The sequence below is a fragment of the Pseudorca crassidens genome, chromosome 1, assembly GCF_039906515.1.
Source record: "Pseudorca crassidens isolate mPseCra1 chromosome 1, mPseCra1.hap1, whole genome shotgun sequence".
Classification (NCBI taxonomy): Eukaryota; Metazoa; Chordata; class Mammalia; order Artiodactyla; family Delphinidae; genus Pseudorca; species Pseudorca crassidens.
Genome location: NC_090296.1, coordinates 150611020 through 150630143, shown reverse-complemented (window position 1 = coordinate 150630143; position 19124 = coordinate 150611020). Strand labels below are relative to the sequence as shown.

Below are 19124 nucleotides of genomic sequence, written 5' to 3'. Positions count from 1 at the left end.
AGGAAAATACCCCGCGGGGTCCCCACCGCAGAAAGGAGGGGGCGCGGCCCCGCCCCAGCCCGCCGCCCTCGGACGTCGTGCGTCAGCGTGCCCGGCTCCGGGCTCCAATTTCCGCCCCTCCTCCCGCCGGCCAAGGGGACACGCCCATCGGCACGCGCACGCCCCGAGGCCGGGTGGGCGCCTCTCTCTGTACGGATTGGCCCTGCCGCGAACCTGAGGGCCAATGGCGTCCGCCCTTGTCCTCGGCCACGCCTCCTCCCCAGGCGTGGGCGCGTGACCGCTCCATCCCGCCGATGCGCGCTCCGGGATCCCCGCCCCCTCCGCGTGTGCAGCTCTCCGCTGCCGCCGCCGCCGCCGCCTGTAACCTGCGCCGCCAGGATGTGGCTGGGGGCTGACGTCGGGTCCAGATGTGGCCCCGGCCCCGCCCACCCCCGGGGCCGGGCCGCCCACACCGAGCCGCGGCGCGCGCGGCGGCTGTCCCGCCTGCCACAATGCGCGGCGAGGCTGCGGCCGCGACTTGGCGCGGTTGTCCCTAACGTCGCCACTCGGCATCCTTAGGGCAGGCCTCCCCTGACGCCCCGCGGGGACCCAACTCGCCCGCGCCCCCCATGCGCTCACTCTTCGGTGCCCAGCCAGGCGGGCGCCTCGCAGACGCGGAGCCGCGCGGGTGACGGCAGAGGCGGCTGCGCGCCCAGCCCAGCCCGCGGAGAGGGCGCGCCGCGCCCCCGCCCCCCGCCAGCTCTCCGGAGGCCGTGGGTGCGGATGCGCCGCTGACGACTCGCAGCGACCAGCAGTGCCGCCCGCCCGCCGGCCGGAGCCCGCAGCATGGCAGCCGCCGCCTATGTGGACCACTTCGCCGCCGAGTGCCTCGTGTCCATGTCGAGCCGAGCGGTTGTGCACGGGCCGCGGGAGGGGCCGCAGCCCGGACCCGAGGGCGCGGCCGCTGTCGCCGCCACGCTGCCCCGCGTCGAAGAGCGCCGCGACGGCAAGGACAGCGCCTCGCTCTTCGTAGTGGCGCGGATCCTGGCGGACCTTAACCAACAAGCGCCAGCGCCCGCCCCCGCGGAGCGCAGAGAGGGCGCCGCGGCCCGGAAGGCGAGGACCCCCTGCCGCCTGCCGCCCGCGCCACCACCCGCCTCCGAGCCCACCTCCCCCGGCGCCGGTGGCGCGGCGGCCGCGCCCCTCAGCCCGGCGTGGAGCGAGCCCGAGCCCGAGCCCGAGGCGGGGCTGGAGCCGGAGCGAGAGCCGGGGCCCGCGGGGAGCGGCGAGCCCGGCCTCAGACAAAGGGGCCGGCGGGGTCGAAGTCGCGCCGACCTCGAGTCCCCGCAGAGAAAGCACAAGTGCCACTACGCGGGCTGCGAGAAAGTTTACGGGAAATCCTCGCACCTCAAGGCGCACCTGAGAACTCACACAGGTCAGTGGGGCGGCCCGGGGCCAGTGCGAGTTGCCCGGCCACGCCCCCGGAGCCGCCGGCGGGTAGCGAGGGGAGGTCGGGCCGGGAACGGTAGGGGCCTCGCCCCTGTCCGAGCCGCTTGGGGCTGCGGGCGACACCCCGCGCACTGCGCGAGGCGGGTCCCGGCACTGGGAGCCGGCGCCCGCCCGGCGACCGCGCCCCCGCCGGGCACGCCCCCTCCCCGGGCGCGCTCGGGCGGGGCCGCGGGGGCGATCGTCGTCATCAGGGCCGGGGCCGGGGGCGGGGACCCCGCCCAGGCCGGGGGGCGCAAGGGCAGGTGCCGGCTAGCTGGGTGGGGGCCGCGGTTGCGGCCGGGGGAGGTGGGCGGCCCGGGAGCCGCGGGGGAGGGGTGTCCTCGCCCGGCCCCTCCCCCGCCGGCCGGGCGCGCGCTCGGGTGGGGAGGGGCCGGCCCGGGCGCGCGGCGGGCGGAGTTCACGCGGGGACAGGGCTGCCTCCAGCCACTCGGCATATTCTTCGCTCTTCTCTTCCTGTAATTTTTCCAGCGCTCTAAGGTTTAATTTGTCGAAACCAGAGCCAGCGGCGGCCGACGCGGGGGGCGGTCCCGGGTCCTCTCTCGCGGCTCTTTGTGGGAGCCCCGCCCCTCCGGCCGGCGGGGGCGCGCCGGACCCGAGGGGCTCCTGGGGCCCGCTGCGCTTTCTCTCGAAAGGAGCGCCCTGCCTCCTGCCCGTGGGTCTGCGCCGCCCTCCTCCCCGCCGTGCTCTCACCTGCCGGGGCCGGATGCGGGCAGGCAGCACCTGCACGGGGGCGGGCAGCCGGAGCCGGCAGCCTGGGATCCGCGGACCGCCGCCCGCCCCCGACCCCAGGGCAGCATTTCCCTTCGCGCGAGTCCGGGTATTTGTCATTGATTCCTCTGTGGTGGTTTTTTGTTTTTTAAACACAAAAGTGGAAACAACCTTTTAATGGGTAAACAACCTTTCTTTCCCAGTTTGGTTTAAAGAATCGTGTATTTCATCTGAGCTTACGCGAACTCTTCTGGACACTTAGGTCTTCCACCTTTGGGACAGTTTTTAAGCCTTTATACTATTAACTTCGTGATCAAAGGTTTCATCTTCTCATTTGTAAAATAACTCACAAACTGATTACATGACTGATTTAAAAACCGCAGTAGTCTTCAAGAACCTAGAGCTGAAAGGCTGTTTCTCCCGGTACATTTGGAACTGAGTCGGCCCAAGGTCTGCGGGTGTCAGGTACCGTGGATCTCACGACCTCTTCCCCCCCGAGGCTGTCCCCGCATTTCTGGTCCCATGCTGTGGCCGCTCAAACCACGTGGCAGGTGGTGGGGTCGCGGGTGAAGGCGGGCCGTTTCTAGGCTGTCTGAGTCAGAGTTCGGGCTGTGTGGACTCATGAGGGGGGTGGGGACGTTACTGCAAGAGTGGGTGTGGTCGTGGGGGAGGGGCGAAGCGAGGTTTGGAGCCTGGTGGACCCCGAGTACCCGGGCGGGGCCAGGGTTTGGGGTGCGGCTGGGGTTGAGTACCTCGTTGAGGCGAGGCCAGTACTGGGTAGGGAACTTGATTGGAAAACCTTTCTGCAGCCTCTTTTACTGTGGCCTTCCACCCGGCAGCACCCGGTAGCCAGCTTCGCGAATTGCGGAGGGACTGGCCCGGGGCGAGGCTCGCCCGGGCCTCCGCCGGGGGATGCCTTCCGGGTTGCCTCAGCCCCCCTGGTCCAGGGTCCATGTGCCCTGCGCAGCACAGGGCAGGATGGCTAGATGCTTGAGTCAGGGGCGCTGGGAACCCGCGCCTTCACAGTGGGGTGGAAGCCAGCCTCTCTGGGGTGCCTGTAAGCCCAAGGCAGCCAGAAGAGGATGGATCCGTACTTTGCCTGCAAAGTACTGTGTCTGTTCTTAGAGCAGGAAGCCGGCCCCAACCTCCAGGTGTGCAGAAACTCTGGAGCCCCACCTCCAGAGCAGTTGTAGACCTCCAAGTCAGGAGTGCACAGGGTTCCCTTGGGGCCTTCGGAAATGCAGATTTCCAGGTACCAGATGTTGACTGCAGTTTAAGGGGTCCCCCAGGTGAATCTGCTTATGAACCAAGAATCTACCTCTGGTCCAGGGCACCTCCAGGAAGCCTATTTCCAGGCTAAGCCCAGGTGTGCAGAGCATAAGTCACTGGTGTTCATAGAGGGGACAGAGGTAGCCCACAGAAGGGAGAGGAAAGGCAAGTTGGCTGCAGGGGGTGACCGAGAGGTGACCCTGGGAAGACCCGAGCAACAGCCCCTGGTTTGTGGGCTCCCAGAGTGTTCTGTGGTGGGAGGGGTGGTCTCTGCAGGCAGTGGCTCAGGTCATGCCAGGCCTTTCATTAGGGACCCCCCCTACTCCCATAGCAATTGTATGGTGGGGAGTGAATACCAAAATGACCTGTAGCCAAGGAGGCAGTTGGCACCTTGCTCTGCCTAGCTTTGTGACCAGGGACTGGTTCCCAGGTCTCCCTGCAGCTTGGTGATGTCTCCCTTGACCACCTGGAAGGTGTGCGGGAAACGAGGATGTGTGTACGTGAAATTACTTTGAGAGTTCCTAGGGTCATGGTTTTTTTTTTTTTTTTTTTTTGATGTGGACCATTTTTAAAGTCTTTATTGAATTTGCTACGGTATTGCTTCTGTTCTATGTTTTGTTTTTTTGGCTGCGGAGCATGTGGGATCTTAGCTCCCCAACCAGGAATTGAACCCTCACCCCCTGCATTGGAAGGTGAAGTCTTAATCTCTGGGCTGCTAGGGAAGTCCCCTAGGGGCATCTTCGACTCTGGGGGCACCTGGGCTTCCTGGCTCTGCTCTGATCTCCCACCCCCACCCCTACCCGACTGCACGCAAAGAGCTGCTGCTTGTCCTGGTTAGCTCTGTGGCTGTGTGGTCCCCCAATGGTCATCCTAGGAACTCATGACCCTCTGTCACATTTAGGTAACTGTTGATGTTATAGCAAGCTCATGATAAAACAAAACAGAGACACAAACGTCTTTGCAACTTGAGCCCCTTGTTATTTGCTTGTTCGTAGCTTCCCAGCCCAGACCTGGGAGGTTTGCTAAGACTCGCTTTGGGGACTGCCTAGACCAGGAACAGATTTTCTTGGAGGCTGAAGGGCTCTGATTTGAAAATTCAAGGACTTAGAGAAGGGAAGCTCTGGACCCCTCTGAGGGCAGACTCCCCGCCCGCCCCCCGCAGCTGTCCAGGTCGCACATGTTGGAGGAGGTTCCTGCCTGTTGTCCAGGATGGGGCGGGGGGCAGGGGGTGCTTGGTGAGCACCAAGCAGAGTGGCCGCAGTCTTTCTAGGCAGACATATCACAAATACATTCCTACCTATTTGTTCCCACAAAGGATTGTTTTCACAATGCCTCTGTGCCCTGTTTTCCCTCCAGCGCTAGTGGCGAAAACCTCTCCTTGCACCCTGGGTTGGGCCCGTCTCAGCAGCTCTGGGGGCCTGGCCAGGAAGGTGGGCACTGTGCTGGACACAGCCCCTCCCTCCTGCAGCCCCAGAGAGATGTTCCTAGCCACCTGGCCCTGTGTGGGGTGGGGTGGAAAGTAGAGTGAGACTTCACTGTCTCAGCCATTTCCTGTGATAATTTGGGGCAGGATTTCTTTGAAATTTACCCTGACCCACTGAACGAGGGATTCGATCCCCAGTGAGATTACTGGGGCAAGGATTTAGGTCCCCTCCCCCAACCCAAACTCTGGCTTTAGAACATGGTTTCCAAGCACGCTGCCCGCCCGGACCCCTGGCAGGTGCTCCCCTGGGCAGCTGCGTTGGAAAGGCAGCCTGTCAGAGTGGAGGGTGGCTGGCCAGGATCTCCTTCGCCCAGAGCAAACCAAGCTGGCAGAAGGCCAGCACTTTGTCTAGGACACGGCCAGGCCAGCAGCTCCCGCCCCTGCTCGCTCACAGTCGCAGGCTGCCAGTGGGCCTAGTTGTGAAACTCTTCAAACAGTGCAGAAGTGTGTAGACAGAATGTGCAACCCTCCCCTCCCCCAGCTAACCACTGTTGCCCTTTACTGGTGCATCCCTTTCCAGACCCTTCTAATGGACTTTTGTGTATACACGCAAGCACGTGCATCCATGGAGTAGGTGATTTAAAAACACACATGTAGGATCCACCAAACACATTCCACCGAGGCTTTTGTCCTGTGTATTTGCTCAGTGAGGCAGCTTCGTTCTTTTTCGTGGCTGCATAGTACTCCAGGGTGCGGCTGTGTGCCTGTATTGTCACTTACCCAGTCTCTTACCTGCTGGAAGCACAGCTGCGCTGCTCTTCTTGTTTGTGTGCTGTTAGAAGCCATGCAGCAGTAGACTCTGGTGCGTGTCCTGGTGTCCAGCTGGCGTTCGTGTGGGATTGAGACCTGGTGGTGGTAGTGACGGGGGCATAGGCAGCATTTAAATGTGTGGTAGAGCTACTCTGTTGACTTAAAGGACACATTATGTTTTGAAAGGAAACAGGCTGACAGATCTTGGTCTCCCCGGTGCTAAGTTTCCTGCTGTGTCTCTGGCTGACTTTTTTTTTTTTTTTAAACTTCTCCCAGTTCTCCTTTTGTACACGTGAAAGCATCATATTGAGAACATTTGAAACAAACTCAACAAAACCATTGTTACTCTTGCATCCCTCACGACCGGCTGTCCTGCCATCCTGACTCAGCTTACCCGGTGGCCCGCAGCCCCTGCCGCAGTCAGGTGTGCCCCCGGCGGCCTCCTGGCATGGCCTGCACTGGGCGGGTGTGGGGGGCACCGATGTGATGCCATTTGCTCCCCGCTCCCCTGGCTGAAAGCGGATTTGAGGCCCTCCCTCCTGTGTGAGCATCTGATTAGGACCACGCTTCACTTAGCCAGAGGCCCTGTGTGTGTGGCTTCAAGCCTCTGGAACCAACAGGGTTGGGGGCTCTGCCCCTTCCCAGAAGGTGCTGCTGAGTCCACTCGTGGCGGCCCCCACGCTCTCAGGGCCTGCCTGCTCTGACAGGCTGAATCCTGAATCCCGGTGGTTGTTTGATTCCTAGACGTGGCATATCAAAAGGGCAAGGGTAAGATACGTTGCTGGTGCCTAAAAGCAAGGGAGGAAGCAAACCAAAGGGTTATTCACACGCACGCATGTGTGTTTAAATATATAACTTGAGAAACCCCACAAAACCCCACAGCACTGGAGCAGACCCAGGGCATCTGCAGAGGCTGCAAGGTCCTCCCTGCCGTGCCCGGGGCCTGCGCTCCGTGACACCTGACCTTCCCAACAGAGATCTGGAGCTCTCAGGGCACTGTTAAGGTGTGTCTGGTTTGTGCCCTAAGAAGGCAGTAAAAATAGTTTTTAAAATAAAAACTTGTAGAATGACGCACTCAGTGCTCACGCTGTGTCGTGCACATCCACGCGGCTTGCCAGGGGCTGGGCCTTCCCTTTGCAGTACTTTCCAGTACACTGTTTCATCTTCACAAGGACCCTATGGAACAGGCACTGCAATTATTACTAGTTTTTAGATAAGGACACTCAGGCTCAGATGGGTTAAGAAATATGCTGGAGGTTGCACAGCAGATGAGGGTGGAGCCTCCCCGGCTTCGGGGTGTGGGTGTGCCCGCGTGCCTGTCTCCACCGGGTTCCAGGGAACGGCGGATGAGCAGGGCCTCAGGGTGTTAGAAGCCCAAGTGCCCTTCGCACACCGTTTCCCCCACAAATTCTCATTACTTCTGAAACGTTAAGGGGTTGTAGGATGAACATTCAAATACTCTTCTTCTCGAGTCATTAGTTAATATTCTGTCACCCTTTTTAAAAATCCTTTCTTCCCTCTTTCCCACCTTCCCTCTCTAAATATTATGTTTTCTCCCTCCCCTGCCTCTCATCTCTCTAAATATTACACGTTATCTAACATACAGTCCATATTGAGCTTCTCTCGTGACCCTCCCAGGTGGCCCATACAGGAGCCGGGATGCGGTTAATCACACATTGCATTTGGTTGTCCTAATTCTTTAGTATCCCTCAATCTGACACTAAGAGACACTAGTGTGCCCCCCCATCTTTTGGTCTTTGGTGCATTGGCATTTCAGGGATCCAAGCCAGTTGACGTATGGAACGATCCCACAATCTGCATTGGTCTCATTGTTTCCTCATGATTAGATCCACTTTAAACAATCTTTGGTCAAAACTACAACGCAGGTGATGCTGGGCCCTCTGTGCACCACAGTGCTGGATCGCGGGTGAAGGGGTGTCTGCCAGGCTTCTCTGCTGTACAGGGCTGTTCTTTTTTGACAGTAAGTGACGCTCTGAGACCGTGGCTTTCCAGAGGGCCAGGGTAGGGTGCTGCTGGTCCTTCGCGGAGCCAGGTACCGTGCTGGGGTGCCGTCTGCTCACCTTTATTCAGCCCCTTCTGCCCAGTCCACCTGCCAGGCTTCTGTTCATCCTCCAATGTCCTTGACTGGACAGGTGCTGGGTTTTTCAGGTTTGCTGTTGGAAGTCTTTTTAAAGTAAAAGTGCAGCTCAGGAGAGTCTTAGGAGCTCCTTCCCCCAAACAAACCGGATCCCCTGATTTTACGTTGGATCAGATGTTTCCAGATGGTATTTGGAGCAGCTCAGGAGGTGTTCGTGGGCATGTTCTTCTCAGTCAGCCCACCCACACCTCGGCTCTGTGCCTCTGTGCCTGCTGGTGACCTGTCTCCCAGGCCTGGGCGGGCAGGGCCTGCAGCCGGTGACACACTTAATTTCCTGGTGGGTCTCAACATGCTTTCCAGAAAAAACCCAAATACGGATCTAAGTCCACACACCTGAGCCTGTTTTCCTTTCCTTTCACAGCCCCAAATGGGATTATTTTCTTGAGAAGTCAGTGTCCCGTCAAGATGGGAACAACCTTCTGAGTGTTCGCCTAGCCTGGCGGGTCAGAAGCAGCTGCTGCGGTGTGGCTGGGATGGGGCAGTGGGGACAGAGGCCCCCAGAGCCGAGCACCGGGCTCAGAAGGCCTTGGCCACTGCCCTGGGCCAATACAATGGAGGCTGGAACTCTAACTTTCTACCCTGCAGGCAGTGATTTGACACGAGGCACTTAACGTAGGACAGAAGGACTCCTCACCCAACCCGAGTTCTGCCACACACACACGCACGCACGCACGCACGCACGCGCGCGGTACCCTGTGTGTTGTGGCTGACCTGAGCATCCGAGGCTGGAGCGTGTTTCTGTGGAACCTGTGACTCCCAGTTCCACGCTCAGTTTTACACGTCGGGGCCCACCCTCCCCCCCCAGCGTAGAGGCCCTGCAGTGAGGGGGCTGCGTCCCCTCGCTCCTCTGGTGGCTGGGCTCTGCCGTGTCCTCCACCTGCTCCCGGTCCCCTGCTGAGCCGGGTGGACTGGGGCATCCTCCCCGTTTGCCATGGGCCTCGTGTGTGTGGTGCGGGCGGCCTGGCCCAGAGCGGCATCTGCGCTGACATTGTTCTGAACGCACAGCACGGGGCACGCTCCAGGTTTTAACTGTGATGTGTGTGCGGGGGGTGGAGGTGGGGATCTGTTTATTGTTCTCCTTTTTTGAAGTTCATCACGCAAAAAACACTTGCTAACCAGGAACTTGGCCGCACTCTGTGGCCATTGGCCAGTCTGTCCCAAGGTGACCTGTTCGGAAAAGTGCTGAGACTTGATGCCTCAGTTTAAATGTCCCTGCGCTGCTGCCACAGGGGCGTGGCCTGCCTGCACAGATGGGCGACCCGTGGTCCCGGAGCACAGGGCCCAGGCCTGGCTCCTGGAGCCAGAGCCCAGGGCGCGTGGTGGGAGAGCTTTGCTAGTTGGCAGTCACTCACCAGAGAGCGCGTGGCTCTGCCTGTGTCAGGCTCCTGCCTCGAAGGGGCTTCTGGCGCCGGCCTTTGTCCTGCAGACGTGGCCCGTGGGAAGGAAGCTCAGGTGTGAAAGAGGGTGAAGCGGTCTCAGGAGCTCAGGGGGCTTCCTGCCCCCACCCGGGGAGGGGCCCCAGCAGGGTGCTGGCTGGGCAGCCAGGCAGGGACCTGGGGCCCGGATGGGGCTCCTCATGCCCTTGGGTTAAGTTGACCCAAGGTCATTCTCCTCCAGTGGGAGCAGTACAGGAATTTCCTTCTCCTGTAAATTCCTTCTCTGAGCTTTTCACTTGTTTTTAACTCACTTTTGTTGTATAAATGCTCACTAAAAAAAAAAAAGGATAGAGAACTTGTTTGGGGGCCAGAGGAAGAAGCTAAAGTTAATGGCAGATCAAAACTAGAGGTTTTTGCAAGAAAGTGTTGGGAAAGAGAGGAACCAGAAAAGGCGCACACGAGCCTCAGCCCACTAGGAGGGGCGGAGCGGGGCCCCAGGGGCCCAGGCGTGTCTTTGGTGGGGAGTGGTATTTTGCCTGGGCCTTTGGCTGGCTGAGTTGCTCAAAACCAAGTCTGAGATCAGGGAGAGGGTCTGGGAGGTGGGGGGTTGGCACCGTGGGTGCTCCCTTATCCGCAACAAACCTCACAGGTTTTCACTGGAGGAGGGACAGTGAGTGGGAATGAGTCACGTAGTTGCCACTGATACTATCACTGCGTGATGGGCAGTCCCACGTGCTTCCCTAACTTCTAACCATTGTCCTCCATCCCCAACCGGCCACTCTGGTTTGCCCACTGGCTGTGGGTGGTCCTTTCCCACTGGGCATGCTGAGTGAGCATGGCAGGGCGGTGGGGCTCAGGCGGTGTAGACGCCATCCACAGGTCCCCTCCACCCATCACTGAGGTCTTACCCGAGTCCCACTCTGGAAGGATTTCCCCATGTTTGTTCATCAGTTGCCATTTTTGTCACTGAGCACAGGCGTTGTGGCGTTAGGAGGCCCCCAGGGACTCCAGCTCCTGCAGCCCTGGGTGCCAAGGGTGGTTCCCCAGGTTTCCTTGTCTTTTCCAGAGTGCCCTCTCTGGGCGGCTTGCATGGCAAATCCTGTTTTCAAAAGTTGCCTTGGGAATTCCCTGGCAGTCCAGTGGTTAGGGCTCTGCACTTCCATTGCAGGGGGCATGGGTTCGATCCCTGGTTGGGGAAGTAAGATCCCACATGCTGTGCGGCACAGCCAGAAAATTTTCAAAAATAAAGTTGCCTTGTTGCTTGGCCTAAGGCACTGGGGGTATTCCCCCGGGAGAGTCTGAGGGCCTTTGCAGGATGCCATCTTTTATGATGATGAAATGTCTTTTAGTATTTTCTCCGAGCCCTCTTCGAGGTGGGGCCCCGAGCATTCACAGCATAGGCCTCGTGATGTCGTATTGGCGATCAGGGTGGTTGCCCTAAGTTACTGGCAGGCCTCTGGGGTTTGCAGGAAATTCAGCCTTGGCTTCTTACAGGTGCTGATTTGAAGCTGTCCTTCCCTGATACTGGGCTGGGTGTTCCGTGCTAGCATCCTGCTTTGGACAGGTTGCGTCAGTCTTAAGTTCACTCACTTTAGCCTTTGGAAAACGTCACCCTTTCTCTCCCTTTCCCTGCTCGTCTCCCTGACTTACGAACCAAGTGTTTTAACTCCTTCCCATATTCAGCTCCTCCCGTCACGTGTTCAGCACTGCACGGGGCCTCGGGAGGCAGACACGTGTGTGCACGTGTGTGTGTGCAGGCATGCGTACCAAAGCTCAGGACAGTTGTTTCTGTGGAAGGAAGCCCATCGGGAGGCCTCTGGCCAGGTGGCTCCTGCTGCGGCAGGCAGGGGGCTTGTCATGCCGAGGCTTGCCCTGCAGGAGCCAGGAGGAAGGCGCAGTGTGTGTCCAGCTGAGGCTATAGGGGCAGCGCTGGCCTTAAGGTGGAGCGGGCATCCTGGAGTCGAGCTGGAGGTTGTGAATTCCCAGGCCTCAGTGGGGTACTTGTTCTGGGGCCATTGTGCCCTCGATCGGGGCCAGCAGCCTGGCATGGGGGTCTGAGCCGAGCTCTGTGGCTGCCCAGTGGAGGGTGCAGCCTGGTCCTCACATTTCCTCCTCCCCTTCTCCCTCCACCCCGCTCCCTCCTCCTCTCCTCACACCTGGGGTCTAAGCACATTTTTAACCTGCCCTCAGGGGTTTCCAGTCCTCGGCACAGGGGAGGGTCCGTGTGCTGGGGAGCAGGGCCCAGGAGGCTGGGGAGGCCTGGAGACGCCTCTCCTTTGTTCTGTGGCCTGGCTCAGCCCCGGAGACCGGAGACCGATGGGCAGAGGTCTGGGGTGGGGCTGTGGCTTCCTCCTCCGTTGTCTGGGCCCCTGGGGACACCCTGGCGGCCCTTCCTGTGGGGTGTTAGAGGCAGTGGCCTAGCTGTTCCTGGTAGGTCAGCATCCTCCTACACAGCAGAGGGAGAGGTAAACACTGGGTCCCCTTGGCAACCGGCTGAGCCGCGGCTCAAAGTACTTGTGGCAAGAGAAGCTCTCGTTGTCTCATGTTCCTAGGATGGGCTTCTATTTTGATTTTTTTTTTCTTTAATTAGCTGGAGTGACTAAGATACCAAGATGCCTGACCTGGTTCCTAGAATTTCTTAATAAACGTTTATATTCCCTTTACAGGAGGCATGTTTCTTGCAGTGATTCATGGGCATTTTCTTTTCAGCTGTGGAGAGGCCCTGGCGTGGCAGGGCGGGGGTGGCACAAAGGGCCCCCACTGCTGACAGCTGGCACGGTTGCAGGCCGGGGCGCTGGCAGGATCCCGGCGCGGGAGTGCTTGCGTAAACACTGCCCCGGGATTGTGTGGGCTTGGAGGTTGATGACGCTCCGTCGAGTTTTGGGGAGATGCCTCTCTCATCTCAGGGTGTTCAGAGCCCCATAACAAGCGCCCAGAAGTCTGTCTGAGCCCAAGCAACGCCCTCCCCACCACATGCCAGGTCCTCCTGGGAGGCCATGGTATGAACTAGTTTATACCTTGGTACAAGGTGACACTTTGGTGTTTGATGTTAAACTGTAACTGCTCTCGTCGGTGGCTGGGCTGGTGTCCCATCTCAGTGGGAGTGCCTGAGAGGGTCCGGGCCAGGACGGGAGCACCTCTCTGTGGGTGAGACTTGGCGGCAGGCCTTGCCCTTTACCTGGGGCTGCCTTGGGCTGCCCTGCTCCATCCACCTGTGAATTAGCTCCTGCAGAGGCGTCTGCCCCCACCGAGGAGGTGCCAGGTGAGTCTGCAAGAAAGCTGACCTCACCGATTTTACCATGAGTGGAGCCGACCCAGGAGGCCGTCTGCAGAGGCACGGCAGGTTTGTGTCCAGGGGCCCATCTTCACGGGGGGTGTGCAGGCCCCTTGGCTCCCTACCCTCGGCACAGACAGGGCTGCCCCCTGGGCCCCCACTCCGGCCTCCCTGTCGACCCCACACGGGTAGCTGCGTGGGAAGCAGCTCCCTGCGGAGGGGTCTGTTGGGGTCACCGGGGCAGGGTGTCAGAGGTTCTGTCTGGTGCCTGGTGCCCTGTGCCCTTTGTAAGTCCTGACCGTCTGGACTTTGGACTTAAGAGTCCCGTGCTGTTGCTGTGCCTCATCCCGGGCTCATGGAAGCTTGACTCCACGTGTGCTGTGTCTTAGTAACCTTGGTCAGGAGCCTCTCGGTGTTTTGTTTTTATCAGAGAAAGGCCTTTTTGTCTGATTGTGCACAGTCATTTAAACAGAGGCAAAGTGCAGCATTGCTGAGGACGCCTGGCCTTGGAGGGAGAACAGAGGGAGCCTGGCTCCAGGTTCTCAGCTGTGAAGCAGGCTGGGCACGCTGACCTCTGTCCTCTGAGACTGTGTGTAAGGCACCCATTGGGAGGTGTGTGTTTGTGTGTGGTGTATGTGTAGTGTGTGTTGTGTGCATGTGTGTATATGAGTGTGTGTGTCTGTTTAACCTGTGGGAGCAGAATTTCAGAATGGACAGTTTTGCTGACTTCTCTTTTGGAAAGAAACAGATGATTCAGAACTACTTTTTTGAAGCAGGTGCCAGCTCATGTCTCAGGGCCTCCTGGAGCTGCCCTGTGGCTCTGCATGTGGGTGAGCTGTGTCCCAGCCTCAGCTCCCGCCTGGCAAGTGCCAGTCTATCCTGGGCCACAGAAAGGCAGTGCAGACAGTGTGGCTCCCAAGGCCTGTTGCTATGGAAGCCTGCTGCCCAGAGGCTGTGCTTAGGCTAGGGAGTGGTGCCCATGCAGGTGAGCCTCATTTGTTACCAGGTACCAGCCGCTTGGCCCTGGCCACACTCTTTAAAGACAGAAGCCGCTGAACTGGAACCTTTTTTTTTTAATTAATTAATTAATTTTTGGCTGTGTTGGGTCTTCGTTGCTGCGCGCGGGCTTTGCCTAGTTGCGGCGAACAGGGGCTACTCTTCATTGCAGTGCGCGGGCTTCTCATTGGAGTGGCTTCTCTTGTTGTGGAGCATGGGCTCTAGGTGTGCGGGCCACAGTAGTTGTGGCTTGTGGGCTCTAGAGCGCAGACTCAGTAGTTGTGGCGCACAGCTTGTGGGGCTTAGTTGCTCCGAGGCCTGTGGGATCTTCCCAGACCAGGGCTCGAACCCATGTCCCCTGTGTTGGCAGGAGGATTCTTAACCACTGTGCCGCCAGGGAAGTCCCTGAACTGGAACCTTGAGGTGACAGCCCAGGCCCCTATCCCCAGAGCAGCTCTGGGTGTGCCCGCGGCCTGGGGTAGAAGTAGGGGTGGCGCCCTCCACCTCCTCTCTGCTGGGCGTCACTGGTCTCTGCCGTCTCATGGTGATGAGTGGCTATGCCATTCCTGCCAGATGACCCCACCCGGATGGATGGGGCACTCTGGGTGGGGCTTCCAGAAGCCGGCCGTCATTGGGAGGGGTGCCCACCTCGGGGAGGCTTTCGTGACTGGCAGCCTCTTCGGTCGGAAGGCTAGAGATCTTGTTTGCAGTGGAAGCGGCCCCTTCAGGTAGAGGGCACCGTCCCCGGGGCCAGGGGATCCCGCTCAGGACTGACAGGCGCTGTTTGACGGCCTCCTGGGCTGCTGGTCTCAGTAGCTTCCCACCTCTTGTTTGCAGGGGTAGTTGCTCTCAGGAGCTTCGGGCCGTCTGTGGATTTATTCCCCCTTTCTTCTCTCTTTTTTGGGCCACAGCTTTATGTTTTCAGATACGAGAATTGTTTCCTAGAGGGAAGCATGAAAGCACTCCTGAGGCTGGCTTTTCAGCTGTGGAACCACAGTTCGTGCCCCTTTCCTGCTAGGTTTTCACCCTCGCATAAGTGCGTTTGGCATTAAGATGCTTCCTGTGTGGTCTGAGGGGACGACATTGAAGGAGTATGAGAGCTGAGGGCCTGTATCCTGAGGTGACACCTGGGCACCAGCGTGGCCGTCCTTCCTCTGTCCTGGCATCTCGTTTCAGAGGACATTTGTGAGTGCCCCAGCGGGGCAGGGGCTGTTCCAGGGGTTTGCTCGGACGGAGGAGGGTGCTGAGGACCTGTGTTCCTCCCCTGCTCGTGTGGGCTGGAGTGACCCGGCCCTCAGTGTGGAGAGACCCCTGAGCCCCGGCGCACCCAGCACTCCCGTAGCTTTGTACCTGCAAGGCCTCACCCTGCCCTGCCACGCCCAGCGACACCTGAGCCCCTCCCCACTCCTGCCCTCAGGATGCTCACCTGCTTGAGAAGGCAAGGAGGCGCGAATGGGGTCCAGCCTTGTGTGGGGACCACAGCGGGAAGGCGCTTCTGCCCTCACATGTGCCCACCTGTGCCGGCAGCACTCTGGGCCGCAGTGATGCCGACCAGGATTCATGTGTTAGGGTACGATTTCCAAGCACAGGAAATGACCAGGGAGGGTTTTTTGCTCACATGGCCCAGAGCTGTTAAGAGCCGGCCAGCCAGGTCATGGGATGCTCTCTGGTTTGCAGGCTCCAACGGTGGCCGCTGCTGACCCCTTGGAGGATGGAGTCTTGCAAAGCCTGGGGCGGATGGCCCGAGGGCGCCTTGGCTCCCAGGCCGGGACTGGCATCTCTTGGTCCAGGTTCCGTCTGCTTTTCCATCTTCCTTGGGGGCAGAGTTGTCCCTCAGGGGCCCCTCCTTGCCCACTGTGCCTGGTGCCTGCGAGGTCAGGTCGGAGCCTGTTACTCCTGCCCCAGAGGCAGGCCTCGCGCCCCTCCCTCCTGTGCAAACGGGGAACCCGGTTTGTCCTGACATCTGGTCCACACCCCCCCCCCCCACTCCTGCCCCGGGGCTGGGGGTCAGCAGAGTGGTTTCCAGAGCGTCTTCTTCACTGCCCTCGCCCCCATTTTCAGGCCGGGGCCGTAGCACAGACGTGTCCCGTAAGTCCAGCTGGGCCGCTGGGAGCAGGCTGGAAACTGGCCGCCGCCGGGTGCTTGGTATTTGGGGTGGCCTGCCCCTGCCCCACCGATGTGGGCCTGGCTCATGGGGGGTCACCCCCTGCTCCGGAGCCTGGCCTGAGGGGCATCTTTCCACCTGTGAGAAGGGAGAGCTCCGGGAGGCCTGGGCTGTCCTTCAACACTCCTCCTTGAGGCCAAACGCCGGGGTCACAGGATCTGTCCTAAGAATGTGGAGAATGAGTCCTGGTTCTGAGGCTTACAGATTTTTTTCCCTAAAAGCAGTAGAACTTTTCTGTCAGCACATCTCAGTGGATTCCAGGGCAGTAAGGAGCCGGCAGGATGGCCGGCAGGGGTGGGGCGGGAGGGGCTGTGGTCAGGGCCCCTCTGCGCTCCTGGAGGATAGTGCCGGCTGCCCCAAGGCTGGGGCAGGGTCCTGCCTCTACACGGCGGGCCGAGGTCCAGCGCCCGAGGCCGCAGGCTGGGTGCCCCGACGCTTGGGGCCAGGCCGGGGAGTTGGGGCCTGTGGTCTGGGGCAGGTGCTTCCTCTTGGGCCTTTCACAGGCTTGTGGTCGAGGAGGCAGTGATGCGACCCGGGCCACACCAGGGGGCAGGGTCGGCCAGCCAGGAGGCACGTGAGGCCACACGCTCCCGGGCGTTGAGGTCCCGGCCCCCGCTGCAGCCCGGCCCAGGAGCACTGGGCTGTCGAGGAGAGAGAAGGGCTGCGGGTCAAGGTGACAGGGCCAGGGCTGGGGGCTGGCCTGGCCAGTGGCCCACACGGACCTGCGTGTGCAGCTGTGTTTGTGGGGTGCCTGGACAGTGCTGGGGCAGGGGATGGTGGGGGGTTCTTCACGGTCCCCTGAGTGCCGCCGAGACCCTGCCTGTGGCTGGCATTTCTGTCCCTAGAGGACTTGGTGTTGCACGGCCAGCGCCATGCGGCCCTGTCCCTGTGAGCTGCCCTGGGCCTGGGAGGCCTGCGCCTCTCCCACCGTGGGGCCCTGTGCACAGCGTTTGGTGAGGGCACCCTGGGGTGAAAGGAGGCACTGAGTGAGGGTGAGGAGTGGGTGGGGTCTCAAAAGGCGGAGAGCTGAGCCGCTCCTGCTGCCCCCGCCCCTTCACCGGCGACAGTGGGGGGCCTGATGTCCCCGCTGGGCAGCACCCACCTGGTCTGGGGTTGTCGCTGCCGTGAGGCCGAGCTGAGTCCCCGCAGCAGGTGCGGGTGGGCGCCTCCCAACACAGGACACCGCTGACCCAGGGCACCCGCTCAGCTGGCTGGTGGCAGGTCTCCGTGTTTTATCCGTACCTTCCCATGTATGACCGGGAGCCCTCCTGGGTGGGCCTCAGCCCCCACTGGCTCATCGCCTCTCCTACGCTGTGGGTGAAGTCAGTGGTCACCGACTCTGATCCCAGTTCTAGGGGAAGGGCGTCGGAGGACAGGCTTTCCTTGTGCCGTCCCGAGCACCCGAGTGTGCCCACGAGCCCCAGTCCTGGCAAAGGCCAGCCTGTGTGTCCCCACAGGAACCCGACCTTCCACACAGGACACCAGGTCGATGAGCTGGGCTCCACTGCTTCTGGGAAGATCACCCATCTGTGGTTGCAGAAAGTATCCTCTTCCTTTTCCTGACCGCACCCCACCCCGCCGCGCCACACACACACACACACACACACACACACACACACACACACACACTCTCTCTCTCTCTCTCTCTCTCTCTCTCTCTCTCTCTCTCTCTCTCTCTCTCTCTCTCTCTCTCTCTCCCCTCTCTCTCTCTCTCTCTCTCTCTCTCTCTCTCTCTCTCTCTCTCCCTCCCTCCCTCTCTCCCCCTCTCTCTCTCCCTCCCTCTCTCAGCTCAGAGCGCCTCCTTAGCACCAGCTGCCTTTCCTCCCGGGCTGGTCCCCAACCCCTTGGTGAGAAGTAAGACGGACGTGCTCAGGACTCCTCCCCATGCCACCGTCCACATTCGGTCACCCCTGGGCCACCTTCCCCAGCTGCAGCCTGGCTCCACCCATCTCCCCGGGCCCGGTCCTGCTGGAGCCCCACTGCCACCTCTTCCTTCTCCCTCTTCCTACCTGGACCTCGGCCTCGGGGGCTTCCAGGCCAGGGGTGAACCCTGCCACCCTCACCCCAGCCTCTGCTCTAGGGAGGGGCTTCCATGAGGTGATGCCCACATTGTCACAGCGGCTCACTTCCATGCCTCCTCTTTCAAAGGCATCACCTTCAATTGAAGAAGAAATGAAAGCATCACCTGTTCTCCGAACCTTTCAGTTCCCATTCAAGGATGTCCCGGGCCCCCGGTCATCGGCCCATGTGGTCAGTCCATAGGTGGGCTGGTGGCCCTGCGGCGCCGGCTTCCCCGCCCACCGCGCCACAGCCCCTGCCATCGGGGAGGTACCTACAGGAGCAGTGGGTTGGGTGGCCGGCAGGGCAGGGGCCCTGCCCGTTGGCCTTCAGCCAGGGCTGTGGTGGGGCCACACTCAGGAGGTGGGAGTGCCTGGGGGCTAAGAAACCGCTCAGAGAGGCACAGAGCTGGGGCTGTGTCTCCCCGGCATCACAGGCATCCCCCCAGAGCTTCTCTGGCAGCACCAAGGCTCCCGAGGAGAAGGCTCCTGCAGCCGAGCCTGGGGACCACTTGGGAGACCTGGGTCACCAGAGTGCTGGCTCCTGTGCCGAGGCCACGCTGGACTGGCGGAGGTTTGAGAAGCGCCATTCTTGGTGCTTGTGGGTGGGGAGAGGGGAAGGGGGGGGTCTTTCCAAAGCTACGAGCCAGTTTCCTGTAAGGGAGGGGGGCTTGGGGGTGGGAGCAGAGAGGCACCGCCCAGCCACTGGGGGGTGGGGGGCAAAGGGCAAGTCAGAGGGGCTCCTCTGGAGGCAGGTCTGGGCTGGAGGGATGTTGCCTTGGTGATGAGAGCCAGGCCCAGACTGTGGGCATCCAGGGGTCGTGAGGGATGGTGGGAAGGGGAGTCCTGTGCGGGCTCCTTACCAGCAGGGTCTGGCTGGGGGCACCAAGAGAGGGGAGAGAAGGGGGGGCGGAGCGGCATGACTCAGGAGGCCAGGGGAAGAAGAAAGGAGAAGTGGGTGTCATGGTGCTCTTCGTGTCCCCCGGCTTCTGGGCCTCAGGACTGCATGTGTGCCCCTCCCCTCCATGGGCATCTTTGGGGGAATGCACAGCCCCCGCCCAGGAGGAGGAAAGGTGTGTTCCTAGCAGCCCTTCTCATGCTCGAGTGCTTGCAGCCCGGCTTTCCTGACGGCTCCCCGCGGTCAGCCTCGGCTCTGGTGGCTTCCTCCTCCTCTTGCTGGGCACCCCTTGTCTACTTCTGAAGGCAAGACCCAAACCCTGGGTTTCTCTGCTGGTGAGGAAAGTGAAGAAAAGCGCACAGGACTTGGCAGGATGTCAGGCTGCCCACGCGAGGGAAGAGAAGAGGATTCGGCGAAGCACACCGGAGTGGCTGGTGGCCCCTGCTACCCTCTCCGACTTGGCTTTGCGCTAAAGTGACAGCAGAACCCAAGGGTCTGGCTGT

At 60.6% G+C, this 19124-nt stretch overlaps 1 protein-coding gene across 1 annotated transcript in view; it reads left to right on the top strand.

The window, feature by feature from the left end:
• Positions 1-471: 471 nt before the first annotated feature.
• Positions 472-19124, top strand: part of KLF13 (KLF transcription factor 13) — a 44481-nt gene continuing 25828 nt past the window's right edge. Inside the window, exon 1 of the mRNA XM_067698887.1 lies at positions 472-1414. Coding sequence (XP_067554988.1) covers positions 826-1414 — 589 coding nt within the window. The 5' untranslated portion in view covers positions 472-825. The remainder of the gene's footprint in view (positions 1415-19124) is intronic.